This window comes from Somniosus microcephalus, chromosome 1, assembly GCF_052327205.1.
Source record: "Somniosus microcephalus isolate GS21.2 chromosome 1, FLI_Smic_1.0, whole genome shotgun sequence".
Classification (NCBI taxonomy): domain Eukaryota; kingdom Metazoa; phylum Chordata; class Chondrichthyes; order Squaliformes; family Somniosidae; genus Somniosus; species Somniosus microcephalus.
This window is the reverse complement of record NC_140987.1, coordinates 53,697,015-53,711,707: the sequence shown is the minus strand read 5'-3', so window position 1 is coordinate 53,711,707 and position 14,693 is coordinate 53,697,015. Positions and strand designations below refer to the sequence as shown.

Below are 14,693 nucleotides of genomic sequence, written 5' to 3'. Positions count from 1 at the left end.
AATAACTCAGCTTCCACAGCTCTCTTGGGTAAAGAATTCCAAAGATTCACGACCCTCTGAGAGAAGAAATTCCTCCTCATCTCCATCTTAAACGGGCGACCCTTTATTCTGAGACTATGCCCCCTCGTTCTAGATTCCCTGACGAGGGGTAACATCCTCTCAGCATCATTGTGTGGGCCAGCTACTCCTGTAGTAAAGATTCTTGAAAAGTATGGGAAAAGGGATTGATGAGATCTGCAGTGATGGTAACTGAGAGTCAAGTGAATGAGCTAAACGCTGCTCCTTCCTTCCTTGCCTGCCTATCTCCCAGTCTGCTGCTACAGCGTTGAGCCAGCACGCTCATTTTAAAGGCTGCGCTCTAATTTCCATCCACTCCAGCAGATTACACATGTTTTACAAGGGATTTATACTAATCACTACTCCAGTGGATTTGTAAATGAGCTGACCTAGCAGCCAGTGCAAATCTTTTTCCATTGCTGTAAAAGTGACGTGAATCATTGAAGTTTACCCCATATTGTTTTTTGGTGGCATGCACAGCGTATTAACAGGTTGCATCACGGTCACAATTCCTCACAGCATGAGTTCCCACTCTCAGCTGTGCCTTTAACAGAGGCACAGAGCACACACCAGGTGCTTCCTCTCAGGGAGGGAGAGGAAATGGCAAAAGAGTTACCCCCTGACTTCTCACACACACTAAAACAAAAGCAAAGTGCTGCGGTGCTAGAAATCTGAAGTAAAAACAGAAAACGCTGGAAACACTCAGCAGGACAGGCAGTTCTGACAAAAGGTCATGGACCTGAAACGTTCACTCTGTTTCTCTCTCCACAACTATGCTGCTTGACCTATGTTCCGTGTAAGCTGCGCGTTGTTCTGCGCGGCCTGTTTCTTTAATTCACAGTCCCTTTAAATTTCTGCACATGCGTGGTATTTCCAATGTAAAAGCCGGTGAGTGGCCTGCACAGAACCTTTCAGATTACTGCGTGGCTGCCCAGCTTAGAGGGAACATTGCTGCTGAGTATTTCCAACATTTTCTGTTTTTATTTCTCTCACACGCTTCCTTGCAGTTGGTCATAGAGTGGCAGTGGTAAAAGTCTGGGACCAAGTTGCTTGCTCGTTTGGGAAATTATGTGTGCCTTGGGAATGGAGGGTATGAACGGGAGAAAATGTACCCTCCGTCTAGCAGAAATAGTTTTCTAAACAATTTTGAGATCCATATATAAATAGATGCTTGAGAATTGCACTGGTGACTTTGAAGGCATATTTATGTTCACTCAATGAGAGCAAATAATCTAATAGAAATACAAAATGGAGGGTTGCTTCAAGCAAGCTTTTCTACATTGGTGCACCCCATAGGTCCGTACCGTGTAGCTTCAAGAGCTACATACACAGGGGTCGATTTTTAACTCTGCCCGTCTGGTTTCCAGTTAAAAATGATCAGGTTACTTAGCTGCTCGAAAATCAACCTTTTCGAGCCATTCCCCATTTTAACCTGCAGGATTCTGCAGGCAGGTGAGGCGCCCGTTTAAAACAAGCAGTGGCCCCTTCATTTTATGGAAGTCAGGGTCCTGTTACATCAAAAGGGCCGAACTGGGGCCTGAGCGAGGAAATCGGCGCAACATTTCCACTAGGCTGAAGCAGGTCTGCAGCTGGCTTGCAGACAGAAGAGGCCCTCTGAGGTAAGTCTAAAACTACCCATTAAGGCGCAAGGAGGTCTTCGATTGCTCCTCTGAGCCCTACAAGGAAAATCACGGTCTCCCCTTTCACAAACTCCCTCCTCCTTCCCTCCTACGGGTCCCTACCACAACCCCCTGCCTGCGACTTACCTGCTTACCGGCAAACCTTCCCTTAGTGCCAGCCAACAGTCTTACTGCCGACCAAACCTCCTGTCCCACCCGCTAATCAGCTGCTACTTTCCGCCTGTTTCAGATAGGCAGCTGACTGACATGTAGATGAGGCCCGGGAGTTAAAATACCCCAGGCACCAAATTTAGGAAAGCAAGTGCCTTTCACACTTGCCCCTCCCCCTGCCCACTTAAAACCCATTTGGGGTTAAAATCGATCCCAAAGTTTTAATCCATGCTGCCATCACTTTGCATTTATCTCAATTTACTGATGCTGACAGGTCTTGGTGTTCTGAATTAGGGATTATCCACTAATGAGGCAATAGTGCTAAGAACAGCTCCTCCCAAACATCTACGTTTACAAAATTCAAACAGGCAAGCCAGTAAATTTAGAAATATAGAAGTACAAATAGGAGCTAGTTGCCTGTTCTTCAAAGGCTGGATTGCCAGGGCTCAGGGGTGGCACGCAACCTCTGGGTCACCATTTGGATACCACTGGCTTAGGGAACCTGGGTCTCAAAGTCTGGCACAAAAGCTTTTAATGATGTCCGGAAAATTGAGCTGGTTTTTCAAAACCAACAATCTTCCTGTAGTCTTGCAGCGTATAATTACACTGCTCTTTTTTTGCCAGGCTATAGGTATGGAATATATGAAACAAATCGTAAACTCTGATGACCCAAGAGCACAACACTTGAAATTTGCAGCATATTACAACTTGGGCAGAGCTTCCTTTGAAGGATTTGGCATGCAGCAGGGTGATACAGAAGCTGAGAGGTAAGTAAATGGTTCTTTTCTTACATCCGCCGTTTGATTCAGCATTACAGTTAGTGCGCATTTCTTTGCTTTTTACAGACTATGGCTTCTTGCTGCAGATGATGGGAACCCAAAAGCGAGCGTGAAAGCCCAATCTACTCTGGGAATGTTCTACTGTAGATCTGAGTCACAGGATTTGCAAAAGGTAAGGAGAGGACATTGGGATCACTATATTAAATGTGCAGTATGTTCTAGATTAATATTCATGCATTTACTACGGATTACCTCTTACTACACAGTTTAGTGAAGCTTGAAAGGAAACTTGATGGGGTGTATAGCTAATAATGTGGAGAACTTTAGAAACTTAAAGATGGTTCCCATTGACAGAAAGTATTGTAGCAAAATACTGCAGATGCTGGAAATCCGAAATAACAACAGAAAATGCTGGAAAAACTCAGCAGGCCAGGCAACATCCGTGGAGAGAAATTAGAGTCGACGTTTCGGGTCTAACCCTTTTTCAAAACTGGAAAGGAAATGAAATAGATCGAAAGGTAGGGCTGGGACAGAACAAAAGAAGTGAAGAGACATTAAGAGGTATTCAAAACGAGACGAGATGATGATAGGACTAGTGGAGACAAAAGACGGCTCAGATTAGGTGTGAAATGTGCTGGCAGAATGGGAGACAGCTGCCATGTGGGAGAGAAAAAAAAAAAGGGGGTGGGGGGAAGGGAGAAACCGCAAAGGTGTGGATAAAAAATATAAGTAAAAATGTAATAGCGGCCAAGGTTATGATCTGAAATTGTTGAACTCGATATTGAGTCCGGAAGGCTGCAAAGTGCCTAATCGGAAGATGAGGTGCTGTTCCTCGAGTGTACGTTGAGCTTCCGTGGAACAATGCAAGAGGCCAAGGACGGTGAGGTCCGAGTGGGAATGGAGCGGTGAATTAAAATGACAGGTGACCGGAAGCTCGGGGTCACCCTTACGGACTGAACGGAAGCGTTCCGCAAAGCGGTCACCCAAACTGTGTTTGGTCTCCCCAATGTAGAGGAGACCGCATCGTGAGCAGCGAATACAGTATACTAGATTGCAAGAAGTACAAGTAAATCGCTGTTTCACCTGGAAGGGGTGTTTGGGGTCCTTGACAGTGGGAAGGGGGGAGGTATAGGGGCAGGTGTTACATCTCCTGCACTTGCACGGGAAGGTGCCAGGCGAAGGGGAAGGGGTGCTGGGGGTGATAGAGGAGTGGACTAGGGTGTCTCGGAGGGAGCGGTCCCTATGGAATGCAGAAAGGGGAGGGGAGGGGAAGATGCGTTTGGTGGTGGGATCACTTTGGAGGTAGCAGAAATGGTGGAGAATGATCCGTTGAATGTGGAGGCTGGTGGGGTGAAAGGTAAGGACAAGGGGAACCCTATCGTGGTTCCGGGAGGGAGGGGCAGGGGTGAGGGCAGAAGTGCGGGAGATAGAACGGACACGGTCGAGGGCCGTGTCAACCACGGTAGAGGGGAATCCTCGGTTGAGGAAAAAGGAAGACCTGTCGGAAGCACTGGTGTGGAAGGTGGCATCGTCGGAGCAGATGCGGCGGAGACGGAGAAACTGGGAGAATGGAATAGAGTCCTTACAGGAGGCGGGGTGGGAGGAAGTGTAGTCCAGGTAGCTGTTGGAGTCAGTGGGCTTGTAGTGAATATTGGTCAATAACCTATCCCCAGAGATGGAGACGGAGAAGTCGAGGAAGGGAAAGGAAGAGTCAGAGATGGACCATGTGAAGGTGAGGGAAGGGTGGAAATTGGAGGCAAAGTGAATGAAATTGTCAAATTCAGGGCGAGAGCAGGAAACGGCACCGATACAGTCATCAATGTATCGGAAAAAGAGGTGAGGGAGGGGACCTGAGTAGGACTGGAACAAAGAGTGTTCCACATATCCCACGAAAAGGCAGGCATAGCTAGGACCCATGCGGGTACCCATAGCAACACCTTTGATTTGGAGGAAATGAGTGGAGTTAAAGGAGAAGTTGTTCAATGTGAGAACAAGTTCAGCCAGGCGGAGGAGGGTAGTGGTGGATGGGGACTGGTCGGGCCTCTGTTCAAGGAAGAAGCGGAGCGCCCTCAGGCCATCCTGTTGGGGGATGAAGGTGTAGAGGGATTGTACGTCCATGGTGAAAAGGAAGCGGTTGGGGCCAGGAAACTGGAAACTGTTAAAGTGGCGGAGGGCGTCCGAAGAGTCGCGGATGTAGGTGGGAAGAGACTGGACAACGGGAGAGAAGATAGAGTCGAGATAGGAAGAGATAAGTTCCGTGGGGCAAGAACAGGCTGAAACGATGGGTCTACCAGGGCAGTCCTGTTTGTGGATCTTGGGAAGGAGGTAGAAGTGGGCTGTGTGGGGTTGGGGAACTATGAGGTTGGTGGCCGCGGGGGGAAGATCTCCAGAGGAGATGAGGTCAGTGACAGTCTTGGAAACGGTGGTTTGATGTTCGGTAGTGGGGTCATGGCCTAGGTGGAGGTAGGAGGAGGTGTCGGAGAGTTGGTGTTCAGCTTCCGCTAGGTAGAGGTCAATTCGCCAAACAACAACAGCACCACCCCTGTCAGCAGGTTTAATGTGAGGGTTGGATCTAAGAGAATGGAGTGCTGCAAGTTCAGAGGGAGGTAGGTTGGAGTGAGTGAGGGGAGCAGAGAACTGGAGACAGCTGCTGTCACGGCGGCAGTTAGCGATGAAAAGATCTAGAGAGGGTAAGAGGCCAGGGGGAGGGGTCCAGGTAGAATGGGAATTCTGAAAGCGGGAGAAAGGGTCAGTCGTGCGGGGGGAAGACTCCTGGCCAGAGAACTGGGCACGGAGACGAAGGCGGTGGAAAAAGAGCTCAACATCGTGCCGAGCTCGAAATTCATTGAGGTGGGGGCATAAGGGGATGAAGCTCAGGCCTTTGCTGAGGACTGATCGTTCGGGGTCAGAGAGGGGAAGGTCAGAGGGGATAGTGAAAATGCGGCAGGGGTTAAGGTTGGGAGAAGGGGGGGTCAGAGGAAAGTGAAGGGGAAGAAGGTTCCGGAGGGGCGTTGGTGTCCAAGAGTTGATGAAGCTTGCGATCCTTGACCTCGGAAAGGAAGAAAAAAAGTTTTTTGTTGAAACGTCTGATGAGTCGAAGGATGAAATGGAACTGTGGACCTGGACAGCTTTGAGATAGAGTGCGCCGGTGTTGCTGAAGAGAGAGGTCGAGAGTGTTCATGTGGTGCCGCATGGCGTTGAGCGTGGATCTCAAGATGCAGCGAGAGCAGTAGTTCGAGGAACAATGAATATCTTGGAGATATTTGTAATCCTGGGTGGATCCGAAACACGAAGGGTGGAAGTTTAGTTGGAATCCACGTGGAATAAGTCGGGACCGGAGACAGTTGCTGAGGAAAATGATGTGGCTGTGAAACCGAGTCTTGACAGATACCTGATCAAACACGAGAAGGGAAACTGAAAGTAATGAAGATGAACAAGGTTGAAGAGCCAAACGGAGATCCCGTCGAAGAGAAGAGTAGAACTTCTTCAAGGTAGGCATTCCTAGAAGAGGTGTGGCAGTGAACCAAACACTAGTACGATAGCAAAATACTGCAGATGCTGGAAATCCGAAATAACAACAGAAAATGCTGGAAAAACTCGGCAGGCCAGGCAACATCCGTGGAGAGAAATTAGAGTCGACGTTTCGGGTCTAACCCTTTTTCAAAACTGGAAAGGAAATGAAATAGATCGAAAGGTAGGGCTGGGACAGAACTAAAGAAGTGAAGAGACATTAAGAGGTATTCAAAACGAGACGAGATGGTGATAGGACTAGTGGAGACAAAAGACGGCTCAGATTAGATGTGAAATGTGCTGGCAGAATGGGAGACAGCTGCCATGTGGGAGAGAGAAAAAAAAAGGGGGTGGGGGGAAGGGAGAAACCGCAAAGGTGTGGATAAAAAATATAAGTAAAAATGTAATAGGGGCCGAGGTTATGATCTGAAATTGTTGAACTCGATATTGAGTCCGGAAGGCTGCAAAGTGCCTAATCGGAAGATGAGGTGCTGTTCCTCGAGTGTACGTTGAGCTTCCGTGGAACAATGCAAGAGGCCAAGGACGGTGAGGTCCGAGTGGGAATGGAGCGGTGAATTAAAATGACAGGCGACCGGAAGCTCGGGGTCACCCTTATGGACTGAACGGAGGTGTTCCGCAAAGCGGTCACCCAGTCTGCATGGGTCCTAGCTATGCCTGCCTTTTCGTGGGATATGTGGAACACTCTTTGTTCCAGTCCTACTCAGGTCCCCTCCCTCACCTCTTTTTCTGATACATTGATGACTGTATCGGTGCCATTTCCTGCTCTCGCCCCGAACTTGACAATTTCATTCACTTTGCCTCCAATTTCCACCCTTCCCTCACCTTCACATGGTCCATCTCTGACTCTTCCCTTCCCTTCCTCGACTTCTCCGTCTCCATCTCTGGGGATAGGTTATTGACCAATATTCACTACAAGCCCACTGACTCCCACAGCTACCTGGACTACACTTCCTCCCACCCCGCCTCCTGTAAGGACTCTATTCCATTATCCCAGTTTCTCCGTCTCCGCCGCATCTGCTCCGATGATGCCACCTTCCACACCAGTGCTTCCGACATGTCTTCCTTTTTCCTCAACCAAGGACTCCCCTCTACCGTGGTTGACACGGCCCTCGACCGTGTCCGTTCTATCTCCCGCACTTCTGCCCTCACCCCTGCCCCTCCCTCCCGGAACTACGATAGGGTTCCCCTTGTCCTCACTTTTCACCCCACCAGCCTCCACATTCAACGGATCATTCTCCGCCATTTCCGCTACCTCCAAAGTGATCCCACCACCAAACACATCTTCCCCTCCCCTCCCCTCCCCTTTCAGCATTCCGTAGGGACCGCTCCCTCCGAGACACCCTAGTCCACTCCTCTATCACCCCCAGCACCCCTTCCCCTTCGCCTGGCACCTTCCCGTGCAAGCGCAGGAGATGTAGCACCTGCCCCTATACCTCCCCCCTTCCCACTGTCCAGGGCCCCAAACACCCCTTCCAGGTGAAACAGCGATTTACTTGTACTTCTTGCAATCTAGTATACTGTATTCGCTGCTCACGATGCGGTCTCCTCTACATTGGGGAGACCAAACTCAGATTGGGTGACCGCTTTGCGGAACACCTCCGTTCAGTCCATAAGGGTGACCCCGAGCTTCCGGTCGCCTGTCATTTTAATTCACCGCTCCATTCCCACTCGGCCCTCACCGTCCTTGGCCTCTTGCATTGTTCCACGGAAGCTCAACGTAAACTCGAGGAACAGCACCTCATCTTCCGATTAGGCACTTTGCAGCCTTCCGGACTCAATATCGAGTTCAACAATTTCAGATCATAACCTCGACCCCTATTACATTTTTACTTATATTTTTTATCCACCCCTTTGCGGTTTCCCCCTTTCCCCCCCCCTTTCCTTTTTTTTCTCTCTCCCACATGGCAGCTGTCTCCCATTCTGCCAGCACATTTCACACCTAATCTGAGCCGTCTTTTGTCTCCACTAGTCCTATCACCATCTCGTCTCGTTTTGAATACCTCTTAATGTCTCTTCACTTCTTTTGTTCTGTCCCAGCCCTACCTTTTGATCTATTTCATTTCCTTTCCAGTTTTGAAAAAGGGTTAGACCCGAAACGTCGACTCTCATTTCTCTCCACGAATGTTGCCTGGCCTGCCGAGTTTTTCCAGCATTTTCTGTTGTTATGACAGGAAGTATTGGTTTCTCTCACTGTTGTTTCAGGATTCCCTATAATGGATTCCCGTGCTATGTGCAAAATCTCGCTGATACTGGCAGTTACACCTCATCAGGGACACTGAGCCCTCACCGGCTTGCTGCATCATCTTCTAATACTGTGCACCCCTCCAATATTCCTATAGTCCAGACCCTCAGCACTATCACATACCACAAACCTTTCCCCGCTACATCCACATTGTGAAACCATCTTAAATGCTCCTAAATCCCACAGCTGCATAACTACTTCTCCTTCTTCCCAACACCATCCTCCCATCATTGCCATGCTCTGTAAGCCCCCCTCCCATCACTAGCATCCTCACACACTACTCCCAGACCCCAGGACACTCCTGCCACTGCTCACATATCTCCCCCACCACCCAAATTCCCATACCCCAGAAATACCTTCCACAGTACTCCCACACCTAGAAACCCCATTCCAAATTCTCGTTCACCATGACACTCACCTAATGTTCTTAAACACCAATACTGCCCTCCCTAGTGTGCGCATACATATACACACACATTTTACTTTCCTCCAGCCTTTTCCCTCACCATTCTTTCTTCAACACCTTCTCTTCCAATTTGCATATCATCCCACCAATCTCTTTCATACTTACCATCCAACTATCTGCAATGACTAACTTTCCTCCTCCTCCATCCCCATACCTTTTGCTACTCTCTGTTACTCAGCCCAAACAATGCACTTTACCACCCAATCACCACCAGCATTCTTGTTCCCCTTATCACCAGCAAGCCCTCTGCACCCCCATTCTTTCCTGCTCCTACCTACCTAATGTTTAAAACCTTCCCACCACTCAATCCAAACTCTCCAACCATCTCCCTCCACAAGTCACAAGTTACAAAGCTAGGTGGGAGAAAGTAAGCTGTAAGGAGGACACAAAGAGTCTGCAAAAGGTATAGACAGGTTAAGTGAGTGGGCTGAAAGGTGGCAGATGGAGTATAATGTAGTGCAATGTGAGGTTATTCACTTTCGTAGGAAGAATAGAAAAACAGAATATTTTTTAAATGGTGAGTAACTATTAAATGTTGGTGTTCAGTGAGATTTAGGTGTCCTTGTACAGGAAACACTGAGAGTTAGCATGCAGGTCAAGAGCTAGGTATTCTGCGGTGAGTATCTCCCCTCCTGACTCCCCAAAGCCTTTCTACCATCTACAAGGCAGAAGTAAGGAGTGTGATGGAATACTCTCCACTTGCCTGGATGAGTGCAGCTCCAACAACACTCAAGATGCTCGACACCATCCATGACAAAGCAGCCCGCTTGATTGGTACCCCAACCAGCACCTTAAACATTCACTCCCTCCACCACGGGCGTGCCATGGCTGCAGTGTGTACCATCTACAAGATGCACTGCAGCAACTCGCCAAGGCTTCTTCGGCAGCACCTTCCAAACCCGCGACCTCATCCACCTAGAAGGACAAGGGCAGCAGGCGCATGGAAACACCATCACCTCTAAGATCCCCTCCAAGTCACACACCATCCTGACTTGGAAATATATCGCCGATCCTTCATCGTCGCTGGGTCAAAATCCTGGAACTCCCTATCTAACAGCACTGTAGGAATACCTTCACCACACGGACTGCAGTGGTTCAAGAAGGCGGCTCACCACCACCTTCTCAAGGGCAATTAGGGATGAGCAATAAATGCTGGCCTTGGCAGTGATGCCCACATCCCATAAACTAATTTTTAAAAAAGGTACAGCAAGCAATTAGGAAGGCAAATGGCATGTTGGCCTTTATTGCTAGGGGGTTGGAGTAAAAGAGTATGGAAGTCTTGCTACAATAGTACAGGGCTGTGAGACCACAGCTGGAGTACTGCGCACAGTTTTGGTCTCCTTATCTGAAGAAGGATATAAATGCCTTAGAGGTGGTACAACGAAGGTTCACTAGATTGATGCCTGGAATGAGAGGGTTGTCCTATGAGGAGAGGTGGAGTAGATTGTGCCTATACTCTCTGAAGTGTAGAAGAATGAGAGGTGATCTCATTGAAACATATAATATTCTGAGGAGGATTGACAGGGTAGATGCTGAGAGGTTGTTTCCCCTGGCTGGAGAGCCTAGAACTAGGGGGCATAGTCTCAGGATAAGAGGTCGGCCATTTAAGACTGAGATGAGGAAGAATTTCTTCACTCAGAGGGCTGTGAATCTTTGGAATCCTCTACCCTAAAAGGCTGTGGATGCTGAATCGTTAAGTATATTCAAGGCTAAGATAGATAGATTTTTGGACTCCAGGGTAATGGAAGGATATGGAGATTGGGCGGGAAAGTGGAGTTAAGGTTGAAGATCAGCCATGATCGTATTGAATGGCAGAGCAGACTCGAGGGACCATATGGCCTACTACTGTTTCTAATTCTTATGTCACACATTAAATTTCACACTCACATAACAAACTCCAACATGGCACAATCTCCTTTGAATACAAATCTTCCATATAAATAATATGCCCCAACTTTCTGCCTCATGACACATCCACTTTAGACATTCAGCAACATAAGTGAAACCTTCCTTCGGCATGTAAACTAATACACAAATGTATCTTTAGCTAAAATATACATACAAATAATAGATTGCACACATCATACAAAAATATTTACAAATTATGCTATATGTATTTCTGATGCACAATTTTCTGATCTGATTTCCATGAACGAAATATTGTGGTCAGGGTACGCATGATTTCCTGATATGTGCAGCACATAGGATCTACAGCACAGAAACAGGCCATTCGGCCCAACAGGTCTATGCTGGTGTTTATACTCCATATGAGCTTCCTCCTACTCTAATTACCTCTTTCCACCCTGCCCCCGTATCCCTCTATTCCCTGCTCCCTCTTGTATGCATCAACAACCTGCATTTATATAGCACCTTTAATGTGGGTGCAGAAACAGCGAGACCTGGGAGTGTATGTACACAAGTCTTTGAAGGTGGCAAGACAAGTTGAAAAGGCTGTTAAAAAGGCATACGGGATCCTTGGCTTTATAAATAGAGGAATAGAGTGCAAAAGCAAGGAGGTTATGCTAAACCTTTATAAAACACTGGTTAAGCCTCAGATAGAGTATTGTGGCCAATTCTGAGCACCAGACTTCAGGAAGAATGTCAAGGCCACCGCCTTCTTCTCTTCTTAGGCAGTCCCTCGGAACTGAGGATGACTTGCTTCCACATTAAAAATGAGTTCGCAGGTGACTGATGAGTCCAATGCGGGACCTACAGTCTCTGTCACAGGTGGGGCAGACGGTGGTTGAAGGGGCAGGTGGGTGGGGTGCTTGGGTTGACTTGCGCTCCTTGCGCTGCCTGCCAAGCGCAAGGCCTTAAAGAGGGTGCAGAAGAGATTTACTATAATGGTACCAGGTATGAAAGACTTCAGTTATGTGGAGAGACTAGAGAAACTGGAGTTCTTCTCCTTAGAGCAGAGAAGGTTAAAGGGAGATTTGAAAGAAGTGTTCAAAATCTTGAAGGGTTTTGATAGAGTAAATAAGGAGAAACTGTTTCTACTGGCAGAATGGTCGGTACCCAGAGGAGACAGATTTAAGTTAATTGACAAAAGAACCAAAGGCGACATGAGGTGAAAACATTTTATGCAGTGAGTTGTTGTGATCTGGAATGCACTGCCTGATAGGGTGGTGGAAGCAGATTCAATAATAACTTTCAAAAGGGAATTGGATAAATACTTGGAAGTGGAAAAATTTGCAGCGCTATGGGGAAAGAGCAGGGGAGTGGAACTAATTGGATAGCTCTTTCAATTGGATGAGCTGAATGGCCACCTCCTGTGCTGTATCATTCTATAATTTTATCCGTGGGTGCAATCCATCTGGCTTTGTCCTCCTCAAGTTTGGTTAGTTTGTTCAATATCTCCTTTATTTCTATCTTAGGCCCAAGCTCTCTCTGGCAACATTTGCTTAGAAAATCAGCCCTTATTGTGTACCTTACGTATATATCTATCTATATATATAAATTGGTCGATCTGTCTGTCCATCTGTCTGTCATCGCGTGTGCGTCTGTCGGGCTATGCGCTCGAAAGTTACAGGGCGTACCTACGCGCGCGTTACCTCCAAAGAAAGCTTACGCTTCCGAGACGGTTTTAAGCGTATTTACGTTTCGGCCGGGCTAAAATCGCGCCCGCGGTATCCGAAAAACCATAACATTCCGCTCATTAGCATCTCATTATCCGCTCATTAGCGACAGAGTGACCTCGAGCTCAACCAATCGTATGCCGGGTTGCTGGCGTGTGCCGCCGGGCCAATCGGTGCGTGTGTGGGCGGGCCTTATCGTTCTGAACCGAGGTGAGTAGCCGCCATCTTGCTTCCATTCTTTTTCCTGCTTTCTGCGTCTTTCTTTTCAAATATACATTTCCAGCAAAATAAAATTGAATTTATTAAATTGTTTTAAAATAAATCACTCATTTGTAAATATTTTATCTAACCTGAAGATTCTTTTTCCTGCCTTTCCCCGTTTTTTTCTTAGGCCTGAAAGCCTGGGCCTTTCTTGCCCAGCCAGGCCCGAGCTAGGTAATTGGGCTGCTGCTAAGCTCCTCACGCCCCCCCCCACCCCCTCCCGGTGTCACGTTACCCGGGGCAACGGCGTCAGCCATGAGGGTCAGGGTGCGCGCGCAGCAGGAGCAGGTGAGACTCTGTTCCGCGCTCGGCTCGGGCGGGGGGGGGCGGGGCTCTCGAGAGTGCGGATCTCGGCCTTGGTGAGCGGGAAGGGTTACCCCGGCAACAGGAGTGCGGGGCGGCTGGGGCTTGGAGAGCGGGGCTCTCGGGAGTGCGGGGCGGGCTCGGAGAGCGGGGCGGGGCGGCTGGGGCTTCGAGAGCGGGGCTCTCGAGAGTGCGGGGCGGCGCGGCAGGGTTACCCCGGCAACCGGGCGTGGCCGTCTCTCAGCCTCAAGCCCTCCCTTCCTCCCTCCCCTCCCTCCCCCCCCTCCCCCCCGCCCCGCCCCCCTGCCGCTCCCCCCCTGCCCCCTCCCGCCCCTCCCCCCCTCCGCCTCCCCCCTCCCTTTCCCCCTCCCCCCGCCCCCTCCCTTCCCCCCCCTCCCCCCGCCCTCTCTTCCCCCCCGCCCTCTCTTCCCCCCACCCGCGCTCTCTCTCTCTCTTCCCCCAGTCGCTCTCTCTCTCTTCCCCCCCGTCGCTCTCTCTCTCTTCCCCCCCAGTCGCGCGCTCTCTCTCTCTCTCTCTCTCCCTCTCTCCCTCTCCCCCCTCTCCCCCCTCCCCCCCCCCCAGTCGCGCTCTCTCTCTCTCTTCCAACAACAACATGCCCTCAAAAGCCTCGGCACCGCCGGGCACTTCAGCAATAAACATATATTTTAACATACTACAAGTATAGGATGTTAAAATTGTACAGGTTCTTAATAAAGAACATAGGAGTTAAAATAAATGAATTTGAAATGTATGATATAGTTACATAGAATCTATGTACGTAATCCTATGTAACGATTTCATACATTTCACATTAATTTAACACCCATTTCTTTTATTGAGAAATCTGTACAATTATATAAAAGTTTTTCGATAGGTATGTAAATAGGAAGAGATTCGTGAAAGTAAACATGGGCCCATTAGAGGCAGAGACAGGAGAAATTATAAAGGGTAATAAGGAAATGGCAGAGACATTAAACAAATACTTTGTATCTGTCTTCACGGTAGAAGACACAAAAGACATAACGGAAATAATGGGGAACCAAGGATCTAGAGAGAATAAGGAACTTAAAGAAATCAGTACAAGACATAGTTTTTTTAATTCGCTTATGGGATCTGGGCGTCGCTGGCAAGGCCAGCATTTATTGCCCATCCCTAGTTGCCCTTGAAAAGGTGGTGGTGAGCTGCCTTCTTGAACAGCAGCAGTCTGTGTGGTGATGGTACTCCCACAGTGCTGTTAGGTAGGGAGTTCCAGGATTTTGACCCAGCGACAATGAAGGATCGGCGATATACTTCTAAGTCAGGATGGTGTGTGACTTGGAGGGTGACTTGGAGGGGAACTTGGAGGTGGTGGTGTTCCCATGCGCCTGCTGCCCTTGTCCTAGGTGGAAGAGGTCGCGGGTTTGGGAGGTGCTGCCGAAGAAGCCTTGGCGAGTTGCTGCAGTGTATCTTGTAGATGGTACACACTGCAGCCACGGTACGCCGGTGGTGGAGGGAGTGAATGTTTAAGGTGGTGGATGGGGTGACTATCAAGCGGGCTGCTTTGTCCTGGATGATGTCGAGCTTCTTAAGTGTTGTTGGAGCTGCACTCATCCAGGCAAGTGGAGAGTATTCCATCACACTCCTTACTTGTGCCTTGTAGATGGTGGAAAGGCTTTGGGGAGTCAGGAGGTGAGACACTCGCCGCAGAAT

The 14,693-nt window shown here is 48.8% G+C and overlaps 1 protein-coding gene across 2 annotated transcripts in view; it reads left to right on the top strand.

Moving 5' to 3' along the window:
• Positions 1–14,693, top strand: part of lrp2bp (LRP2 binding protein) — a 91,691-nt gene that overhangs the window by 59,770 nt on the left and 17,228 nt on the right. For both annotated transcript variants that reach the window (XM_085981361.1, XM_085981370.1), the window contains exons 6-7: positions 2,472–2,614; positions 2,693–2,798. In XM_085981361.1, the coding sequence (XP_085837487.1) occupies positions 2,472–2,614; positions 2,693–2,798 (249 nt within the window). The remainder of the gene's footprint in view (positions 1–2,471; positions 2,615–2,692; positions 2,799–14,693) is intronic.